This window comes from Pseudochaenichthys georgianus, chromosome 9, assembly GCF_902827115.2.
Source record: "Pseudochaenichthys georgianus chromosome 9, fPseGeo1.2, whole genome shotgun sequence".
Taxonomy (NCBI): domain Eukaryota; kingdom Metazoa; phylum Chordata; class Actinopteri; order Perciformes; family Channichthyidae; genus Pseudochaenichthys; species Pseudochaenichthys georgianus.
Window position 1 is genome coordinate 36,557,098 of NC_047511.1, and position 20,372 is coordinate 36,577,469.

At 41.9% G+C, this 20,372-nt stretch overlaps 1 protein-coding gene and 1 long non-coding RNA gene across 6 annotated transcripts in view; both read right to left on the reverse strand.

Annotated features, from left to right (window-relative positions):
* LOC139432838 (uncharacterized) overlaps window positions 1–20,372 on the reverse strand; it is a 27,636-nt gene continuing 7,264 nt past the window's right edge. The window contains exons 1-8 of one of the 5 annotated variants that reach the window (XM_034091678.2): window positions 5,902–6,023; window positions 4,622–4,754; window positions 4,237–4,474; window positions 2,440–2,713; window positions 2,127–2,304; window positions 1,946–2,022; window positions 1,753–1,828; window positions 1–528 (exon numbers count right to left, since the gene is read on the reverse strand). In XM_034091678.2, coding sequence (XP_033947569.1) covers window positions 350–528; window positions 1,753–1,828; window positions 1,946–2,022; window positions 2,127–2,304; window positions 2,440–2,713; window positions 4,237–4,474; window positions 4,622–4,754; window positions 5,902–5,961 — 1,215 coding nt within the window. In that variant the 5' untranslated portion in view covers window positions 5,962–6,023 and the 3' untranslated portion in view covers window positions 1–349. Of the gene's footprint in view, window positions 529–1,682; window positions 1,829–1,945; window positions 2,023–2,126; window positions 2,305–2,439; window positions 2,714–4,236; window positions 4,475–4,621; window positions 4,755–5,658; window positions 6,024–20,372 lie in introns of those variants that run through there. The other 4 variants (XM_034091675.2, XM_034091674.2, XM_071204401.1 and 1 more) reach the window with 4 other exon arrangements.
* LOC139434439 (uncharacterized) lies at window positions 16,174–17,079 on the reverse strand. Its single transcript, XR_011643791.1, has 2 exons — window positions 16,975–17,079; window positions 16,174–16,610 (listed from the first exon to the last, which is right to left on the reverse strand). It is a non-coding gene; the product is annotated as an uncharacterized lncRNA (long non-coding RNA).

The window sequence follows — 20,372 nt, forward strand, 5'->3', positions numbered from 1 at the left end:
TTTTATAGAAACTGTAAAGCCTTTATTGTCATAACTCCAAATGGAAGTTAAAACTGCACAGTGTTTTACCTCATTTGTCCCACTTTACAACGTGTCTCGGTCATCTACAAAAAAGGTTCCTTTAACCCATAAAAGAATACATGTAGCTTTAAACACATCAAAAGGTAGATGTTTTAGTGATCTTTTGACCGAGCAATTCTTGCAGGCGTAACCAGCAGTATCCAGCCTTAAAGGGTTTTATGAGCGGGTGCTATAAGGCTTCCTGAGACGCAGGATCAGAGTCATCATTCCTTCCTGTGTAGTACTCAGGATTTGCAGTTTCCTGAGCCCCAAAACCTTTATGCAGGATTCAGAAAGCCTCTGTCTTGACTTGGGTGACAAAGCTTTCAATGACCTCCTCCTTGACAGGCCGTTCGTCCTGAGCACACAGGTCCTCTGTGATGGTGACCTTCAAAATCTCCTCTTTGAATGGTGCCGGGTCCACAAAGTTTTCATCAAAGATGAGGGCCATCAAGTCATCAAGGCAACCTGTGCAAACGTTAAAAAAAAGGAATGTTTCGTTTACACATTGGATTTCTGTATTAAGGGTCAACGGTAGGGGTGTAACGGTTCTTTCGGTTCGTTACACGTGTGTACCGAACGAATATAACGGTAAGCGTAAAAAATTGAGAACGTGAACAACTTTTTGGAAGAAATCTCAGGTGCTGTGTCGCAGCATTCAGAGTAATTTGCTCACATTGGGTTCAACGTGTCATAGAGCGAGCAAGTAATTTCATTGGACGAGAGGCATACTATGAGTATGTATTTGTTCTTAAATGTCGTTTGCTTTGAATCTTTAAAGCACTTTGAATCGCCACGTGCTGAAAAGTGCTATTTAAATAAAATGGCCTTGCCTTGCCATGAGAGCTGGTCACAGGGATGCGTTCAAATGTAGTCAGTAATTTGAGGAACTGTCGAAATGGCGAACGCAGATAAAGTTGAGCTCGAAAATCCTCCAGCATCATTGAAGTCTCCAGTTTGGGAAAATGTTGGTTTCGCAGTTACGTACAAGGATGACGGACAAAGACAGGTGGACCGAACCAAACTGTTTGGCGGCATTGTTCAACTAAAATTGTATACGCGGCTGGCAATACATCAAACTTGCACACTCATTTGAAAAGGCATCACCCGAACGTGAATATCACCGGTACCAAAAGAAAAAAGACTGAAGTGCAAACCCAACTCCCACTTGCATTTAAGCCTCCACCACTCGCAAAAAGTTTAGACCGAGCCAAAGCTATTACAAACGCCAAATGTCCTTATGTTGCCATGTTAGCAAAGCGCTACCTCTGTCCCTAGCGAGAGGGTGTTCTCCACAGCAGGAGACATTGTTAGTGCCAGCAGATCTGCCCTTTGGACAAGTTAATTTTCTTTAAAAAAAACATGAAAATACAATGACAAGCAAGTCATAATGTCAAACTGGCTGCTTAGGTACTAGTAGGCTACAGTACAGTTCAAATACAGATTATTTCAGCTCGTCGAAATGCTGCACATTAATGTTTATTTTTATTATATTTTGTGTTTATTTGAGTGAATACATTATTCACAGTTTAATAATAATTAAAAAAAACAACAAATATTTTATGTTTTGTGATAATTTTTTCTGCTGTACCGAACCGTGACCTAAAAACCGAGGTACGTACCGAACAGAAATGTTTGTGAATCGTTACACCCCTAGTCAACGGTGAGTGATAATGCAAACCAGAGTCACACCATGCTCCTGCAACAACGCCAGACCCCTTTCCAGACCTTCTTTTTCCATCTGACAGCTTCCACCAACCTCATCGCTCTGTCAGAAAACATATACGAAATATACATAAATAAAGACATTTTATTGAAATGCATGACATGTGCAAACCGTGTGAAACTAAACATAAAAAAGGTTTATATTTAATTTTCCACTCACCTTAAACAACGGGATGTCAACAACATTGTTGGTCTTGAGGTCCATCGTGGTGTGGCTGCCTGACCTTTCAGAGTGGCCTGTGAAAATAATTGTACAATCTTTACATTACTCTGTATGATGAATACTATTTCTGATTGAAGTGTGGGGCATTTGACCTTTCCAATGTTTAGAATATAATTACCAGGAGAGTCTGACCTCAAGTCACCGCCAGGTATTATCTTGTCCTCTTCACTGAGCCGCCGAAGCATCATTTCCTGTGATGTCTTAAAGTTTGACACGATAGCTGGCTCGATGAACATTTTGGCATGCCTTAGGAAGGTGTCGTACTCGAAAAGCTGTAGGTTTATTGCTTTCAAGACCTAAAGGGGGTTTAAATAAAGGTTTCTGCAAAAGCAGTTCATGGATTTTCATAGAAACAAGTCTTTACATAATTCAACAACATTATTTGACATATTCAACTATTTAAAAAAAACGTATACCTGTTGTTTATTTACCTTTTCAAGTTTGAAGAAAGACTCTCCATTGATGTACACTGAAGTGGAAAGCTGTAGGTTCCCAGCTGGAGTACTCCGTACAATAGGCTGGCTATTCCACAGTCTTGAAAACTGACAATGAGGGCACAGCTGCTCCACTGATAGAAATGTACCCATCCTTCGAGTTTGAACATCACACACTCGCTGGCACACAGGACACATTTCGAAAAGCTCCATGATGCAGGTCTCATACACTATGTATGTCTTGATGTTATAGGGAATGTGTTCTTTACCACTGTAAAAAAAAAAAAAGAGATGTTATGCCCCATCACACAGCTTGGGCCCTATAGAGCAATGCACCTTACTTCCTCTTGCATTGATGGGTGTGTGTGTGTGTGTGTGTGTGTGTGTGTGTGTGTGTGTGTGTGTGTGTGTGTGTGTGTGTGTGTGTGTGTGTGTGTGTGTGTGTGTGTGTGTGTGTGTGTGTGTGTGTGTGTGTGTGTGTGTGTGTGTGTGTGTGTGTGTGTGTGTGTGTGTGTGTGTCATAATTGCAAATGAGACACTTCCTGTAGCAGAACTACCACAGAAGAGGTTTTCAGGAATCAACCACATGTTTCTATATCTGATTGGCTGTGAGCAGTCACTGTTATAATGCTCCAACCGTGAAAGATGCAGTCACAAAACCTTATGTTTAAATAGTGTCAAAATTAAAGTTGACTTTAAAAGAGGTTGCATGATCAAAGTGAAGGCAGAGTTCGAAGATGGGTGTGGTGCCAGAAGTAGTGTGGGTGGTGTGATCTAATATCAAGATTGCCTCTATTTTTCTTTACCTTATCTAAATGCTTTTGTTGTTTTCTGTGAAAGCAAACAAACAAACGCCTCTCCTTCTTTTTACTGACGAAGTATACTGAGAGAGCGGCTGAGTATGTAGACGGATCTACGATGCTGTGTGTGTGTGTGTGTGTGTGTTTTTATCTAGTCTAAAAGTATTTTAATACATTTCCTTCTTCACTGGTTTGTGGTGTTGTTAAAACTGCATGGCCCTTTCTCCTCGAATCCTCCGGTAGTGACCCGGAAATGGATTTCAGCCCGTCATGTTGAAGGACATCTCATTTCTCTAAATGCACTTCGAGGACCGAGGATTGAGCATCGAGGAGGCTCTATAATCGAGGATACACTGATGGGTCCTCCGCGCCAGTTGTATTTCCGGCAACAGAGATGTTTAAAAGAGTCGTGACGCACGGCCGGACTTATCTCAGCCAATGACAGCTCTGCAGCTCTGGATGTTATTTTATTAACTGGTTTCATCACCGCGGGGTTTACAGTGAGAACAGCTGTGAGGTCCGTGCAGAAAGCAGAGCAGTGTGTATAATATATATCACTCAATATAACAGGCCTACATTACTCTCTTTATTTGTATGCTTTAGTTTAGTAGATATCTACAAAGAGTCGATATTTGTCTAAAACCATTTCGTGCTTCGCATAATAAAATACAGAACGGCTGTATCCTGATTCCTTAGAGAAATGAGAAAGGGCCCATGTCATCACACAACGAGGTGTTTATGTTTCCCTACCCTCTGCGACAGCATTGCCATGGACTACACGCAGAATTAACTGCCAGTGTAAAGCTGAATCATGCAGCAGTGCAGCCTGTGCATGCCACCAAGACATTCCTACAAATACCTATGGTCAATACCACAAACTAGCTAAAGCTTTTAAAAGTACTAAATGAACAAAGAAAGAATTTTTTTTAGCGTTTGTCAAAGACATCGCTAAAGATAGAAATGAATTCACACACATGATATTTTTTAAACTCACAACATGTCTGTTTTTTCTGTATCATTTGTGACGGACTCTGCTGGGTCATAGGTATCATCCAGCCCGTCTGAAGCCACCACGGAGAAGCTGCCATCCTCCTCCTCTTCTTCTTTTTCCTCAGGGTCCACACGACGTCTCTTTGATGGTCTCTCTGTAGGGGTGGATATAAAAGAGGGCGCTGCCTCGAGAACATTTGATGTCCATACATCAAAGTTGCTGGAATCTATAGTCTGGACAGCTGTAAGATAATTGTATTCGACATTAAAACAAAAAAAATAAGATAAAACAAATAGACTTTACAAAAATTACAAGCACACAAATGCAAGGCTACAACATCATAATGTCAAGATGTATCCAAAGAACATTTTAAAAATGTGCTTCCAACCTGTACTTCGACGTGAACCTCGAAGAGTGCTCAATGATAGCTGTGTACGAACAGTACGGTGCTTCGGTGGGTCAGTCTGACATGCAGAATCTATCATCACAGGTAATCTGCAGCTAGTATGTGAGGTGCTGGCCTGTAAAGAAGAAAACATAGTTAGAAAAAAATCATCTCAACTTAGTATTCAGGATGAGAAAATACTATTTAGATAATTATAGTCTGAAATCCCAAAAGATGGGGGCTAAAACTGTCTATTTAGCAAAGCTCTTTGCTTATTCTTTTCCAATCTGAGTTAGTTTTGAACCGTAACGTGTTCTAGAGGGGCTGAGTTTACAGTGACTGTAATGAGTGCTAGCCACTAATTAGCCTGTTGCTGGAGGTAAGGCCCCGTCAACAACAACAAACCAACGGTGCTTTAGCTCGGTTTTACTCGTGGTGTCTCCCCCCCTTGCACACATACACACTGTTGTACACACTGTTGTATCCTAACAGTCGTGCGCGCGCGCGCGCGCACACACACACACACAAATTAATGTGCGCTGACAAGTATACACACAAACGTTTTTACATATAACGCTGCAAAAAACGGCGTGTTTCATTAGTAGCGTAGCTTACAGATCGATGATATCTGATCATTCTTACAGACTACAATCATAAAAGCTTGTACATAACGCTGCAAAAAAAGGAACTTAGCTACAGAAGATTACGTTTGTTATTATAAACTTGCTTTATATGATTTTAGAGGATACAAAATACTAATAAATACGAGAATAAATACTTGTATTATCTGCTATGGCGTGGCTTTACAGCCTTGACACAGATCGCCATTGCGGCAGTATGTCTGAGCATGTTAGCAAATGCCTGATAATTAAAATAAAAGCAAAGACTGCGGAGCGTACAAAATAAAATAAAATGTTACAAAAACATATAAACACCTAACCGATTACTGTTTGGGTTTTAGGCGACATTGATACGGCAATGCTACATGCTACAAGCTAGAATAGCTTTATCATGAAAAACACCGCTAAATAAAAACGTACAGCTTCCAAATTGGATGTGGCCTCACTGGCCTGGTCCTGGATGGTGGGTATTGCTCCCGGTTTTAGCCTTAGTCTGGAGGCATATCCTTCTTTGACTTGATTTAAGTTCATAAACATGTCCGGGGCAAAATGTTGTGAACACAGAAGCAGACATCTGCTGGAGTCTTCTGGCACATGTCCCTGGAAAATGAACTCTAGCCACAGATTCTTGTATTTTTCCAGGGATGGCATTGCATGCAGTACCTTGCCCTTGTCCCGATTTTTGCAACCAACAACAGCACAACGTTTAACTCCCTTAGACATCCTTGTTAGAGCAGGCAAAAACACAGATGTGACTGGGGGAGCTTTTGCCTGAAGCAGAGCCCTGAAGTAGATGGGCAAGTCACGCCCATCTACTTCCGGTCCATGGGACCTTATTTCGGAAAAATTATGTATTGAAGTCAATGTAGAGAGAAAACGTATATTTCGATCCCGTTTGAATTGTCCCACGAATTACACATATGATGTTTGTCAATCTTAAAAAATCATTTCCATGTCAAAAAAGTCACAGTTTGTCGTAAAACAACTCTTACTGAGACCTGGCATCAGCCAGAGGCCTTTTCAGTCCTAAATGAAACCTGTCCTCCTGGCTATAATTACCTGGAGAAAGCCCGCCGCACTGGTCGCGGTGGAGGCTTAGCCGTAATACACCGCAGTCAGGGCCGTATCCAGGATTTCCTAAATACCGAGGTCCAAACATGCTAGGGGGGTTCGGGGGTATACTTCCCCGAGATTTTTGGGATTTTCATGATCTAGTTAGGTGCTTTTTAAGTCCTGTGGGGGGTCACAAATTGGATACTATATTGATTTCAAACCATGTCAGTGGGCTGCAGCATCAATTCTTTTTAAAGTGTAATGCATAACAATCAGTTGAGTGTTACTATTAATGATCTGGACATGCAGAAGAGGCTAAAGTGATCACACAACATTGTCAACATTCATTTTCCATGTCTCCCTCCTTTCCATAACCTGCAGCCTCTCTTCCATCTTCTTTAGTCTCTCTGTCTTCTTCCTGTTCATTACTCTCTCTGTCCTCTACTCTTTCTCTTTGTTCAATCTCTCCCTTGTTGCTCACTTCTTGCTCCTCCTCACTTGTCGCTCCTGCCAGTGAATTAAAATCAATTCAGCAATTTAGTTCATTTCTACGGAGCCCCTAAAGGGACATGAAAAAAAAAAAAAAAAAACAGAGGGAGAAAAAAAAAAGTCAGGATAACGGGTTAGTATCTCGTGCGCACGAGAAACGAATCCGTTATCCTGACTTTATTTTTTTTTGAGAAAGTTACCGATGCACCAAGGAAGTGGAACACGAGACAACCATGTCATTGCAGACTGTTATGTTTACGTGGGGAAATGACAGTGCATACATTATTTGAGATATATATCGTACTTAGACTTCACTTTAAGGACATTTCGGCCAGGGGTGTGTGGTCACTCCAGGAGGCAGCGGGAGGTGTAACTCAGAGAAGAGCAGCACCAGCGCTCAAAGAGCTTTTACGCACCGCCTACACTGTGTTTACTTTCATTGAACAGCTATAAATCATGGGCGGACTGGGACTAAAAATCAGCCCGGGACTCGCACCCAGCCCAGCCCACGTAAACTGTCAACGGGCAGCCCACTTCGGTACCGGCCCAATGGGAAGTGTGTGTGTGTGTGCAACACGTTCTCACTCCCATCCCGTCACATATTGACGGACGGTCAGGGCCCCTCCCCGTCGCTATATTACGTACAGGGTACCCCTTTCCCGTCATTTTCTACGGGCAGGGCGTCCCATAGACCTTCATTGCGGACACAGCGGACCCCTTGCCCGTCAGGCTTCTACGGGCAGGGCGTCCCATGGACCTTCATAATGCCTATTTTAAGGTTCATTTGGCCATTAAAATGCGTTTTGATCTCATTTTATGCGAGTAATGAGTTTTTATTTCTGATTATTTGTGCATTATTTTTTTTTTCATGTCCCTTTAGGGGCTCCGTACATTTCACTTGTTTGTTTGCATTATTTTTTTTAACTTTAAATCAGTTTTGTTTGATTCTCAAAAGAGAACAAAGATGTAAGCAAATTGTGTTTTATACAATTGTATGTTATTATGACATCATAACAAAGATGTTGTTTTAAAATTATGCCTATTGTCTATATTCTAAATGAAGACTACGTTATAGATAGATAGATAGATAGATAGATAGATAGATAGATAGATAGATAGATAGATGGGGTTATTAAGCCTACATTCGTTTGTGTGACTATACCTGCAGTTCCTCCCTGGCTTCCATCACTTTCTCTCTCTCTCTTTCTCTCTGCCTGTCCTGTCTCTTCCTTACCAAAACTGAGCTTCGACTGACGTAGTCTTTTCATTATATCTGAGTCAGTGTGAAAAGAAAACAATACCATGTTATATCTTCAATGTTTTACTCAAATTGAAATGAAAGAAAAGCATTACAACGTTTGTTAAAAGGTAATTAAATAGCTCTCTAGCTAGTTTATTCACACAATTTAAACTAAAGTATAGCCTATAGCTGCAATATAAGTTAGTGTGCATGTTGTCGGACGTCCACTGACTAACGTAGAGCGTTCACACAGGATCTGCTGGTCATATGATGTCCTGATGAACAGAAACACAAGCAGCCCGCTGGACTCAGATCTCTAGATACCTCATCACTCCTCCTCTGCTCCGGTTCAAATCCGGGCTGCGGTGCGGTGGTTTGTTGATACATGTCGTCTTCTTCTGTTTGCTTTAATCGAGGCTATGTAGTTATGCAGCGCCCCCATCGGCAGTAAATGGAAGTACTACAAAGAATCCCTTTTACTGCAATTATATCACACATTTTTTGTATACACAGCTCGGAAAAGATTACCGAGGTCCGGACCTCGGTGACCTCAATGGTGGATACGGCCATGACCGCAGTGACCTGAAACTGACCCCCTTGTCTCTTCCTGACCTATCCTCCTTTGAATGCCTCGCATTCAAATGGAAACCCCCTTTCCCCATGACTATTATTCTCATACCGGCCACCCAAACCAAACCCAGCCTTCCTCTCAGAGATAAATGAACTTCTCTCTTCAGTCTGTACCACGTCTGCAAATACTGTCATACTGGGGGATTTGAACATCCATGTTGACACCCCCTCCCGCCAACCTGCAGCTGACTTCTTGCAACTACTGGATGTTCTCAACCTCAAACAGCATGTTGATGTCCCCACACACACCAGGGGGCACAAGCTTGACCTGGTTATCACTGACTCGGCCCCCATCACAAATCTGTTGGTGTACGATCTGGGAGTGTCGGATCACAAGGTTGTTTCAATGGAGTTCAAATTGTCTCACCACATCAAGCCCAAACGTCAAATCTATTTTAGAAATTTGAAACACATCGACACAGACATCATGACTTTGGACCTGCAGTAAATCCCCCCCTCTGCAAACTTCACTACAGTCAGTGAATCAGTGGAATACAACAAAACCTGTACTGTACTGAGTACTGTCCTGGATCTCCACGCCCCACTGAAATCACGAACAGTCAGCTTCTCCCGCTCAGCCCCTTGGTTCACTTCAGAGTTGCGTAGCATGAAGGCAGCTGGGCGTGTACTCGAGCGGCGTCTCGCACGATCTGGACTCACTGTTCACAGATTAGCATATCAGGAACATCAAAAAACCTACTCCAAGTCACTCAAAAAAAGCACAGTCACAATTCTACTCCGACATCATCAGTACAAATCCTGGAAACTCCAAGCAGCTTTGCTCTACTGTTGATCATCTCCTCAAGCCACAAACTCCCTCACACATCGACACTACAGAAGAGCAGTGCAATCATTTTGTTACTTTCTTCAGGACAAAAGTTGCCACTATTCACTCTCTTCTCTCCACCCCTTGCGCTGTGTCTGTCCCTACTGTTAACCCACAGCATGGGATTTTCCAACTGCTCTGCTGCTTCACGGAGATCTCTCAGCAATAGGTTGAGGACATCACCTGCAAGATGAAACCCTCCACCTGCACACTAGACCCTCTACCCACAGCCCTTGTCAAATCGAACATCTCGGCTATAAGTCCCATGATCACCTACGTCATCAACAGCTCCCTCAAGGCTGGTCATGTTCCATTGGCTCTTAAAACTGCCGTCATCAGTCCCCTTCTCAAAAAACCCACCCTAGACCCAGATATCCTCGCCAACTACAGGCCCATCTCCAACCTCCCATTTCTAGCCAAGGTGCTGGAAAAAGTAGTTGCCGCCCAGCTTCAGGACCATCTACAATTAAACGGCCTCTTTGAAAAATTCCAGTCCGGTTTCCGTTCCGCCCACAGCACTGAAACAGCTCTGGTCAGGGTCACAAACAACCTGTTGATGGCGGCTGATACTGGATCCCCATCTCTCCTCATCCTCCTGGATCTGACTGCAGCATTCGACACTGTCGACCATAACATCCTCCTTCAGCGCCTCGAACACACCATCGGACTCTCTGACTCCGCCCTGAGCTGGTTCTAGTCCTACCTGTCTGTATAGGAACAGAGTACGTCTCCTTGGGAGGTGCGAGGTCCCAGACACACACTGTCACTTGTGGTGTCCCTCAAGGGTCGGTCCTTGGGCCCACTCTGTTCACCCTGTACACTCTGCCCCTTGGCCGTGTCATCAGCAAGCATGGAATATCATTCCATTGCTACGCTGATGACACGCAGCTAAGACAGACTCTATCCCACATGCTTCCTCACAGTCACCATCATCGTCACTGCTCCCATCAACATCCCTTAACACCTGCATTGAGGAGATAAAGGCCTGGATGCGAGAAAACTTCCTGCAACTAAATAGCTCCAAAACAGAAGCTATTTTAGTTGGCACACCAAACCAGGTCCAGTCATCCCCCATAACCCACATTACCTTTTCTGGACAAAACATACCCCTCTCCACAGCAGTTACCAACCTGGGTGTAAGATTTGACAGACATCTAACCTTTGACACCCACATCAAACACCTGTGCAAAACCTCCTTCTACCACCTCAGGAACATTGCAAAACTCCGTCCCACACTCTCCCTGTCAGATGCTGAACAACTGGTCCATGCCTTCGTCTCCTCAAGGCTCGATTACTGCAACGCTCTCCTCATCGGGACTCCTAGTGGGAGCCTTCAGAAGCTCCAATATGTACAGAACAGTGCCGCTAGGATCCTGATGAGGGTGAGAAAATACAACCACATCACACCCGTTCTTCATTCCCTCCACTGGCTTCCTGTCTCTTTCAGGATCGAATACAAGATCGCACTACTGACCCATCAATGCATCCACGGGAACGCTCCTCCATACCTGAAGGAACTTCTCACATCTCAAACCTCCACACGCAACCTCCGCTCCAAAACTAACCATCGGCTTCGCCCCCCGAGGTCCAAACTCCGCACAATGGGGGATCGGGCTTTCTGTGCAGCTGCTCCTCGTCTGTGGAATTCTCTCCCAGACCACCTGAGGACTCCACAGACCACTGACGCCTTCAAGAAAGGCTTAAAAACCTTTCTTTTAAAAAAAGCTTTTGATTAAACTTTTGTTTATTTTGTTTGTTTTTATTATGCCTCCTGTAGCACCTTGCGATTGCTGTGAGCAATGAAAGGTGCTTTATAAATCGAATGTATTATTATTAAAACTGTTGAAATATAAGACTATGAAAAATACGCAACTAGAAAGACTACAAATCCCAGAGTCGCGTAAGTGATGTCATAACAGATGTCACAATTGTTTTCCTCTGCTAAATATAAGAGATAGCTAATATAAGATAACAAGATGCCTGTGTGCTTAGTACCAGGTTGTTATCATACCAGCAATGGGTCTTGTTCGTTCTTTCGCTTCCCGTCTGATGAAAGGACCAGGAGTGGCTGGCTGGATCAAGTTAGCTACCTAGCTAGTAGCAAGCACGTTAGTTAGCATTACAGTCTTAGCCTTGTCATTTGTATTAGCCTTAACATGAATTAACCCAAAATGTTAAACAGTAACTAAGAGTAGTAGTCATATTTCTTGAACCCTTGAACGGAAGAGTACTGTCACACCGGTGTGATCATTCTATCTATAATACACCATTTAAGCCCGGGGGAGAAATGCTAACGCTGCATTAGCGATCTTTTCTACTTCATGCCATCTGCACACATGGTTGACATTAAACATTAAAAAGATGTAGCCTTCCCTGCCCTGAAGAAGAAGTGATCCTTCCTAGTGCCTGACAAGTTTTAAGCTAATAGCCTATAAAGTTATGGATATTAGAAAGTTATTTTCATCGAAGCAGGCGCCACAAGCTGCAGCAGCAGCAGCAGCAGCAGTATCAGCAGCTGACAACAATGTCATCACCAGCAGTGAAGAAATGGATGATGTTTCAGGTTTGTGAATCTAATGGTGATATCTGCACTCTGGCTGACTGAGTAAGAAGTGAAAAAGAGTGATGTACTGCAGGGGTGGCCAACCCGCGGCTCTCGAGCCGCATGCGGCTCTTTGCCTAGTTTCATGTGGCTCTTCAGTTCATATCATAGACTGTATATATAAATGGACGTAGGGTCCGTGACGTCACCCATAGGATTCTGCAGAGTTGCCGTGAAGCCCTTAGTAGGCGGAGTCGGCCACTAACGGCTCGACAGCGACGTCAGAGTCTAACTCCCGCCTTCTCCCGCCTGCTCCAAATAAGGGCAAAGAGGCGGAGCTGAGGCGGAGCCGAGGTTGGACAGGGCGGGACTTGCTGCCACCGAGCGTGACGTTCCAGACCTAGCTCAGGCTAAGAAGCTAAGCTAACATGCTCTATTCAGTATTAAGCTAACAACCTATGCTAACAACCCAGCTTGAGGTCACTGCTCCTCGTTCCCGGCATATTCTGAAGGTAAGATACCCTGTAACTTTACAAAACTTGATTTAAATGTTCTTGAACCTACACTATACAATTGTTTTTTAAGTGCTTCACCGTTTTTCAAATATAAATGTCATTTGTAACTAAACTTTGTAAACTAGCAGAGATATGGCCAGTGTTGCGTGAATTAAATGTGATTAATGAAATATGACTGTAGAAAAAGAAAGGTGCTTTTATATTGATTAAACCATTTTTATTTATTTCAGCATTAAGAAAAATGAAGATGGCAACCTCCTCCACGCCAAACTGCACAACCTGTAAGTTGATGGTCCTGGCTTACTTTACATGACTTCAGATGGTTGACATTACACACAAACATACTATACATATACATGTGTGCACAATTGTAGATAAACAGCACACAGTATATACATATATATATATAAACTGTGTGCTGTTAATCTGTTTTTTGAGGTTTTGCTCTCTTGTTACTTTTAACCATACAGGTGTGATTTCATAGTTATTTTGCATGTTATTGTCAAAGGAACAAAATGAGAAACCCTTTATAATTGATTTGATATTCCTCATGATCTGAAGCATTTGTTGCTCTCATTTATTTTCCTCCCATAGTGACTGTATGGATAATCGGAGACAGCTATGTCCGGCGTGGAGCCCAGAGAGCTACAGAGACCATCAGCAGCAACCTTGGCCTCGACCTGAGGGTGTGCTGGTTCGGTTGGGGTGGACTGCGCTGGAGAGGTGTCCTCCCTTTCTTTTCCTACTCCCTGCGAGGAAGAGCAGTCCCGGATGTCCTCCTCATCCACTGTGGCGGCAATGACTTGGGGGATGTGCCCAGTGTTCAGTTGCTGAACCAGATGAAGGAGGACCTGCACCAGCTTCACCATCGGCACCCTGGCATGAAGATCATGCTCTCCCAGATGAACCAGAGGCGCCGGTGGAGGGCTGGTGCAAATCCTGTCAAAATGGACAAGGCCCGGAAGTTTGTTAACAGTGTTATGGCTACTTTTGTTCATAGCCTAAATGGTGCCATTGTTGACCACTCCAACATTAGACATGACAGTCCTGGGCTGTTTTTGCGAGATGGAGTTAATTTCACCCCTTGGGGAAATGATATTTTTTGTAAAGTCACTAGCCAATTGCCTGAAAGACCACCTCCAAAGACTGTGAACTGCTAAAATGTCAGTATCACTGTTTTTGGATTTGGCCTTTAGAGTGTGTATTCTAAGGCCCTTGCTAAGCCCAGACTGTCATGGCTAATGTTGAGTTAGATATTACATCTGTAGCCATAACACTGTTAACATGGCTGCTCTTCCTCTTCCCCACATCCCACCCCCCCCTCTTCCCCCAATGGACTCTGCAGCTCTCCAGGCCCATGCTGGGCATGGCTGTCTGTCAAACCTTTTATTTTGTATTTGTTATGATGTTTTTTGTTATTTTATTTGTTAAAATAATTATGTATTTATGTAAATATTGAAAATAAATTACATTCATATTTTCACTTCTTTTGTCTACTGCTTACTGAAAATGTTAGCTATCACATCCAAATGGGACTATCAAATGAAAGGATAAGCTTACCATACAATACAGAAAACATTACACATTAAGGCTCAAATCTTTTCCCAAGCCGGAGCAGTCTGAAAAGAGTCCCAAGTTTAAAAACACAAAATCTTGACAATGAATACTACACTGTCATTTGTCAGTGACAATGCAAACAACAGGAAGGTCTCCCCGAGTCCCATGTATGTTGGCATCAATGTCATAAGCATACCATAGAATGTAATTATGAAGTGCAATACCCACAATCCCTACAGGGTCGTACCGTCATAGAAGATAATACCTTTTAGAGTTTCTAAATTGTTCAGTATGCAGATAAATATTTGTTTTACAATAGAACATTTTTTCTCTATAAATGTTCCCACATGTTGTGAGCATCTACTTTAAATCTTTTGTCAACAAATAAAAAACATCTTAATTTCCTTTAGGACAACATTTTGTTCATAACACCACTACATTAACAATAAGCATAGGAAAATGATAACTGTCAACATTTAAAATTGTGCTTTTACTCTTTATTTAATCAGATCTATTTACATTGAAAATGTGATAAATACACAAGCCACATTGAAAGTTAAATCTTGCATTTTATGAAAAGTAAAGGTTTCGAATCATTGTATGACTTAAAGGGATAGTGGAAATCCGCAAATTTTGGGTTTAACTTATGTATTTTTATTAAAAATAAGCATAATAAACCATTTTTTTTTAATTTCATGCGCCTAGTTTCATTTTATTTTCAATTTTACTGCTCCCGACCACGCCCTCTCAATGAAACGAAATACTTGGGGAATCTTCGGGTGATGACGAAAACAAAGGAAGACGGGCACAAACATTGGACGAGGCACGAGTATTTTATTATGTTTTCTGGCTGATTTAATGCATCATTAGCCTGTACCATTGTGTACAACGCCATGTATTGCCTGTCGATTAGGCGACCGGAGGCCTCGTCATCCGATAATCCGGTACACAGTGTCGAATGTGTACACTACAGTCATCATATAGACATGATAGACTAACAGTACTGTGAGTACAGCCTACACTTGACAGGCAGCCTGGCTAGCCTAGGATTAGGACCATACTACGTCAAAAGACCGATTGGCTCTAGCTGTATATCATGCTAGTATACAATTCATTTAAATGTATTCATGTAATTAATGCCCATAAGGCTGTTACATATACAATAATAAATGTGACAAGATAATTTATGTGAACCTGACCCTGGTATGTTATGAAATGTACCCTACATGCAGTCATCCTCGGGCATAGCCATAGGCCTACAGTGCATGCATGCCAACTTTTGCAATATATAATATAGCGCCTAGCGTGAGCTATGCTTAGGGACCTACCAGTCAAGATTATTTGTGCGTAGGGGTGCATCATCTGGCGCCTGGTCCTGGTCATCCTCGCCATTGCCCATGCCGTGAACTAACTCCATCACCTCGGGCTCGAACAAATAAGGACGTAATGGTCCATCGTCTGGCTCAATATTCTCACCATCGTCGCTTACTGAACCGGATTCAGATTCAGTTCCTAAAACTACATTTTCGCAGGAAAGCCGAGAGGATGTTTCTGACTCGCTATCATCACTGGATACCTCGTACAATCCTTCTTCTTTGTCTGGTATATTTGCCCTTCCACGTTCATTCTGCATAGACGCCATGGTTTGTTATTGTTTCGTCTTCCTGAGTTTTCCTCACTTCCGGTTTGGCTGACTCGATCATTTCGTTTCTAAAAAAGTTCGGGGAAGCTGCAATAAAGTGCTTCTAACATGCGTAAGGCAATTATTATATTTTTTTAATCAGGTGTGATTGTTTTGGTACGTAATTATGCTTGTATATAAATTAAAACGAAACTATTTGGGGTTCAATTTCCACTATCCCTTTAAGTACACTACAAAATAAATTAAAGATGTGCAACAACTGTATCAGTAATTAAAATGATATAACTTATGCACAGGCTTGGGAGGGCTACTTGCCAAAAACACAACCAGTAACTTCATGTGAGTATCAAGATATAAAAGTAATGTAACCTGATAACTTTCTTTTTGTTTTGGATTACTTCAATATCAAATGTAATGCAAATAAACACAGGAGAGAAGAAATATGAATATGATTTTTTTTACTTAAAATGTATAATATAATACCATAAAGCAGATTCAGGCAGTAGGTGTAGAGATTCACAATTAAAGTATTATCCTCCAGAACAGTACGGCTTCCAGAGAAGAGATACCATTTGATCATTTTACAACAACCACTATCTGCTCTTTTTAGGTTTTGAATAAGATTGTAATCCTGAGTTTCCCTATTATTAAAAAAAGTAAAACTAATCCGATTACATCTCTTCCTATGTAACTAAGGATTACACTTTCATTTTTTTCTATACGATCTTGATTCGTGTTCGATGTAATCCATTACTATCTAAGCCAATACAAGTCATAACTTTTGGAAAATTGTCTCAAGTTATAAGTGATGCCTTCAATCTCTTTCACGTGGAGAAGACATCCCATTGGCCGAGGCGTTGCAACTTCCCTCAAGCGTCCTACATGAAAGAAAGATCACATGTTAGAAATGTGTGCACAAACTATTCAGTATGACCCGTCTTAGTTTAAAGCCCAAGTGTAAGAGTGAACAGAGGCGGAGTCTGCCTGTTTTCCAATTTGTTTTGTTTGTTGGCTGCTGCTGCCCAAACCAACACCCTCCTCACAAGCATTGACTGTTGGAATGTCATTATGCTCCACATGTGGAACAACAAAGGCTTCTTCAGGCATGCCTTGTATCATAATGATATTGCTCTGATCAGCAGCAAGACTGTTTTCACCACTACCATGGTCTACATCTGCAACCTCCTCATTGCTATTAACAGTCGAACTAGGAGTGTCACTGACCTCGTCATTGTTACTCACCCTGCTTTTCCTTCCAGGCTGTTGTTCTTTGCCATTGGTGAAATAGAAAATGGTGGGCACTGCAGTGTTTTTCAGGCATCTCCTTCCCTAATAAAAATAATAAACAAAAACACATAAAATAACTTTTTGAGGTCTGTAGATATTCAACTTTCTTTTGAATAATGTTGTTTTAAATGTAAGAGTGCATTATAAAAGACAATAGAGGGCCAACATGTTAACTATGCAGTTAATCCATTCAACAATTACGTGTTTCCAAGATTCAGATTCAAAGGATTTATGTCATAGCACATAGGCTACAGTGTGGGAATGGCAATGAAAATCATCTGTCCCGAGCTCCTCCAACAATGCAACAGTTATATAAGACATAAAACAATAAAAGAAATTCAAAATTAAATTAAGAATAATAAATTAGTGCAGGCAGAAATCTATATACACGTAAATATAATAAGACATATGCAAGAACAGAATGTAAAGATAAATATTGTATAGTAAAATTAAATTAAATCATTTTTTTTTTACAGTGATAGCTGTTAAGATAAATAAGTTATAAGATGACAACAGATGAATGAATGTTGCTATTAAAATAATGTAAAAAAAAGGTAATATAATTCATCTGTTTTTAACATAGAGTATGTGGGGGGAAATGGCAATTCTCTATCTATGATAAAGAGTCTTTGCATAAATTGAAGAGAAATGTGATGGTTTGCAAACAAATCGATTTCTATTTTTCTTTACTTAACTGGCAAAATCTTAATTTGGCCTTTAATAAAAAGAACATTACTCATCACTGATGTGCAAGCTGTGCCATAACAATTATTTAGCATTGTATAATGTATAACATGTATTTAATTAGTAACAACAATTTACACTCACAAATGGAACCAAGTTATTTTGATGGAAGGGATGACTCTCAAAGTGTGCACTGCACAGGCGAGAAGAAACGTTGGGGGTCCATGTATTCCTCCGGATGTTCAGCACCCACTGGTCCAGCCTGTCTGGATCACCGAAAGGAAACCTTTATTCAAAAATACATGAAAACCGACCCAAAGACAACAGGAGGGTTAATGCCATATTCACTTAGTAACGCATGAACAACTTTTACAAATATTTCTATATAGTCTGTGTTGGTAAATGTAATCTAGGTTGCACATTTCCTGCTGAAATACATGCATGGGCCTACCAAGTTACTGCGTGGCACTTTGGTTTTGATAAAACAGTGTAGTTCCACTATATAAACGTTACATTCATAATCAAACGAGATAATATGCAAGATAAATAGCTATTTGTTGTTATTCTTAATGCTTGTCATTCACACGTTAATAAAATAAAATAAGTACCGATACATAGCAGAACAATTGTGGCGATGTTCAGCTTAATAAGCCTTGTTCAACATCATTTCTTTAGCTAATACTATAGCGGGCTGCAGGCGAACCAAGTCCGCGTTTCGCTGCATTCCTTGATCTCTAGTTATAACGCCGGGCTCCGCCGCTGGCCGAAGCTAACGGAGCCGCAAAGGGCTAGCTACGGCTCCGGCTAGCTACGGCTCCGGTTAGCTCCGGCGGCGGACTCCGGCGGCCACCACTGGGATAATTGGGTCCCCTTTTAACATTTGCTCCCATTTAGCATTATGGGCGTCATAGCCATAGACTATAAAAGTCTTACCCAAGGCTGAATCATAAACTAAACTGTATATATATATACACATGCATAAAGGGTTACGTCCTTATCTAGCTACATAACAAGCTAAGCTAACAAGCACACAAACACCTGCTAATGGGGTTAACATGTATAATATTATCATTTTACTCACCGAAAAAAGCTGTGAGTAGACTTCTTGGAAGTTCTGTTAGTACATTCAAGCGCACAGCACGACATCTTAATTGTCTGGTATATCACCACGAACACGGCTAAAGCTAAAGGGTCAAGTACAGTACTATGACTAACTAACGTTGTAGCCTCTATGGTTGTAGCCTAGCAGAGTGGACAAGTTGCTGTTAGCTGACAGTGAGGCACGTATCTGTCAATCAAAGTGACCACGCCCTAATATATGCACAAACTTTAAGACCTAATATAAATAAAAGGGTCGCGTTAGAAAACAATTCACTCACAGATCCATAATCATGAAGGTGGAATCTAACTATATCGATAATAAAATGTATGGAGCCAGGGAGAGAAACATGTTTTTTTTCGCTGTAAAGTTGGGCAATTTAACATGGGGGTCTATGGAAATTGCTCCTTTCTGCAGCCATCGCCTATGGGCCAATATATGAACTGCAGTGTGTGGCACTTCCGTATTGGCTTCCCGGCTCTTCCCCAGAGTTTGCCGCTTGGTTCATATCGAATTTTATATGTGTGAGTTTGGGGGAGAGACACTGACTCCTGACTAGTGTTGCACGGTGTACCGATACTTGAAAGGTATAACGCGATACTCTGCCATTACAAACTTTACGATTCCTCCGTTTCATTAGTATCGGTACTTTAAGAATGACGGGGGAAAGTACTCCGGTGAGAAAGCGCCGTTTTAATAAGAGCTGTGTGTGTTCAGCGCTCTGCTTCCACTCCCTGCACTGCAGCGGTGCCTGCAGTCCCACCCCTCTCAAGCACGATCTAAGTGCCTCCCCTCTCTCGTGCACGCGCTAGCTGCCAGAGCATGTGAGAAAGCGAGAAGCATGGCTGCAAGTGGGAGTGCAACTGCCGCTGTGCCTCGGCTTGTTGACAAAAAAGACGCCAGAAGCGACATTTGGAAGTATTTTAGCTATATCTCTGACAGTGAGGGCAAGCCTACGGACACCACGAGGCCTTTCTGTCAGACATGTATTAATTTTATTTAATACGAATTCTTGTCATTTATTTTATTTATTGTTCTCATTGTTTAAAAGTTTGTGTTATGGTTCTGGTGTGAAATAAAGCACAATAATTACATTTAAGACCGTTTCCCTCTTTTTAAGAAAAGTATCGAAAAAGAATCGGAATCGCAATTCTTGACTTGGTATCGTGACAACACTACTCCTGACAGTTAAACCTGATGTTAAGTATTGCATGCTGATAATTCTGACATAATTTGGCCGGTCAAAGTTGTTGGATAAAATCGCTCTGTTACTTTCGTCCCGTGTTACTTTCGTCCCGTGTTACTTTCGTCCCGTGTTACTTTCGTCCCGGCTCCCGGTGTGTATATGTGTCGTGTCAGGTGTCAGTATGAGAGGATGACAGCGCATCTAATTTTGATGTGGCCCAAGAGCCAATCACAATAATACCTGCGATGCAGTGAAACACCTTTGAGGGGGGGAAAACCTATCATTGATTAAACACTATCCAGTGTTTGCCCTACCATTGTCTTGGATTGGAGGGGCGCTGCGCCCCGCCGACGGAGCCCCGCGCCCCCCCCTGAAATTCAAGGT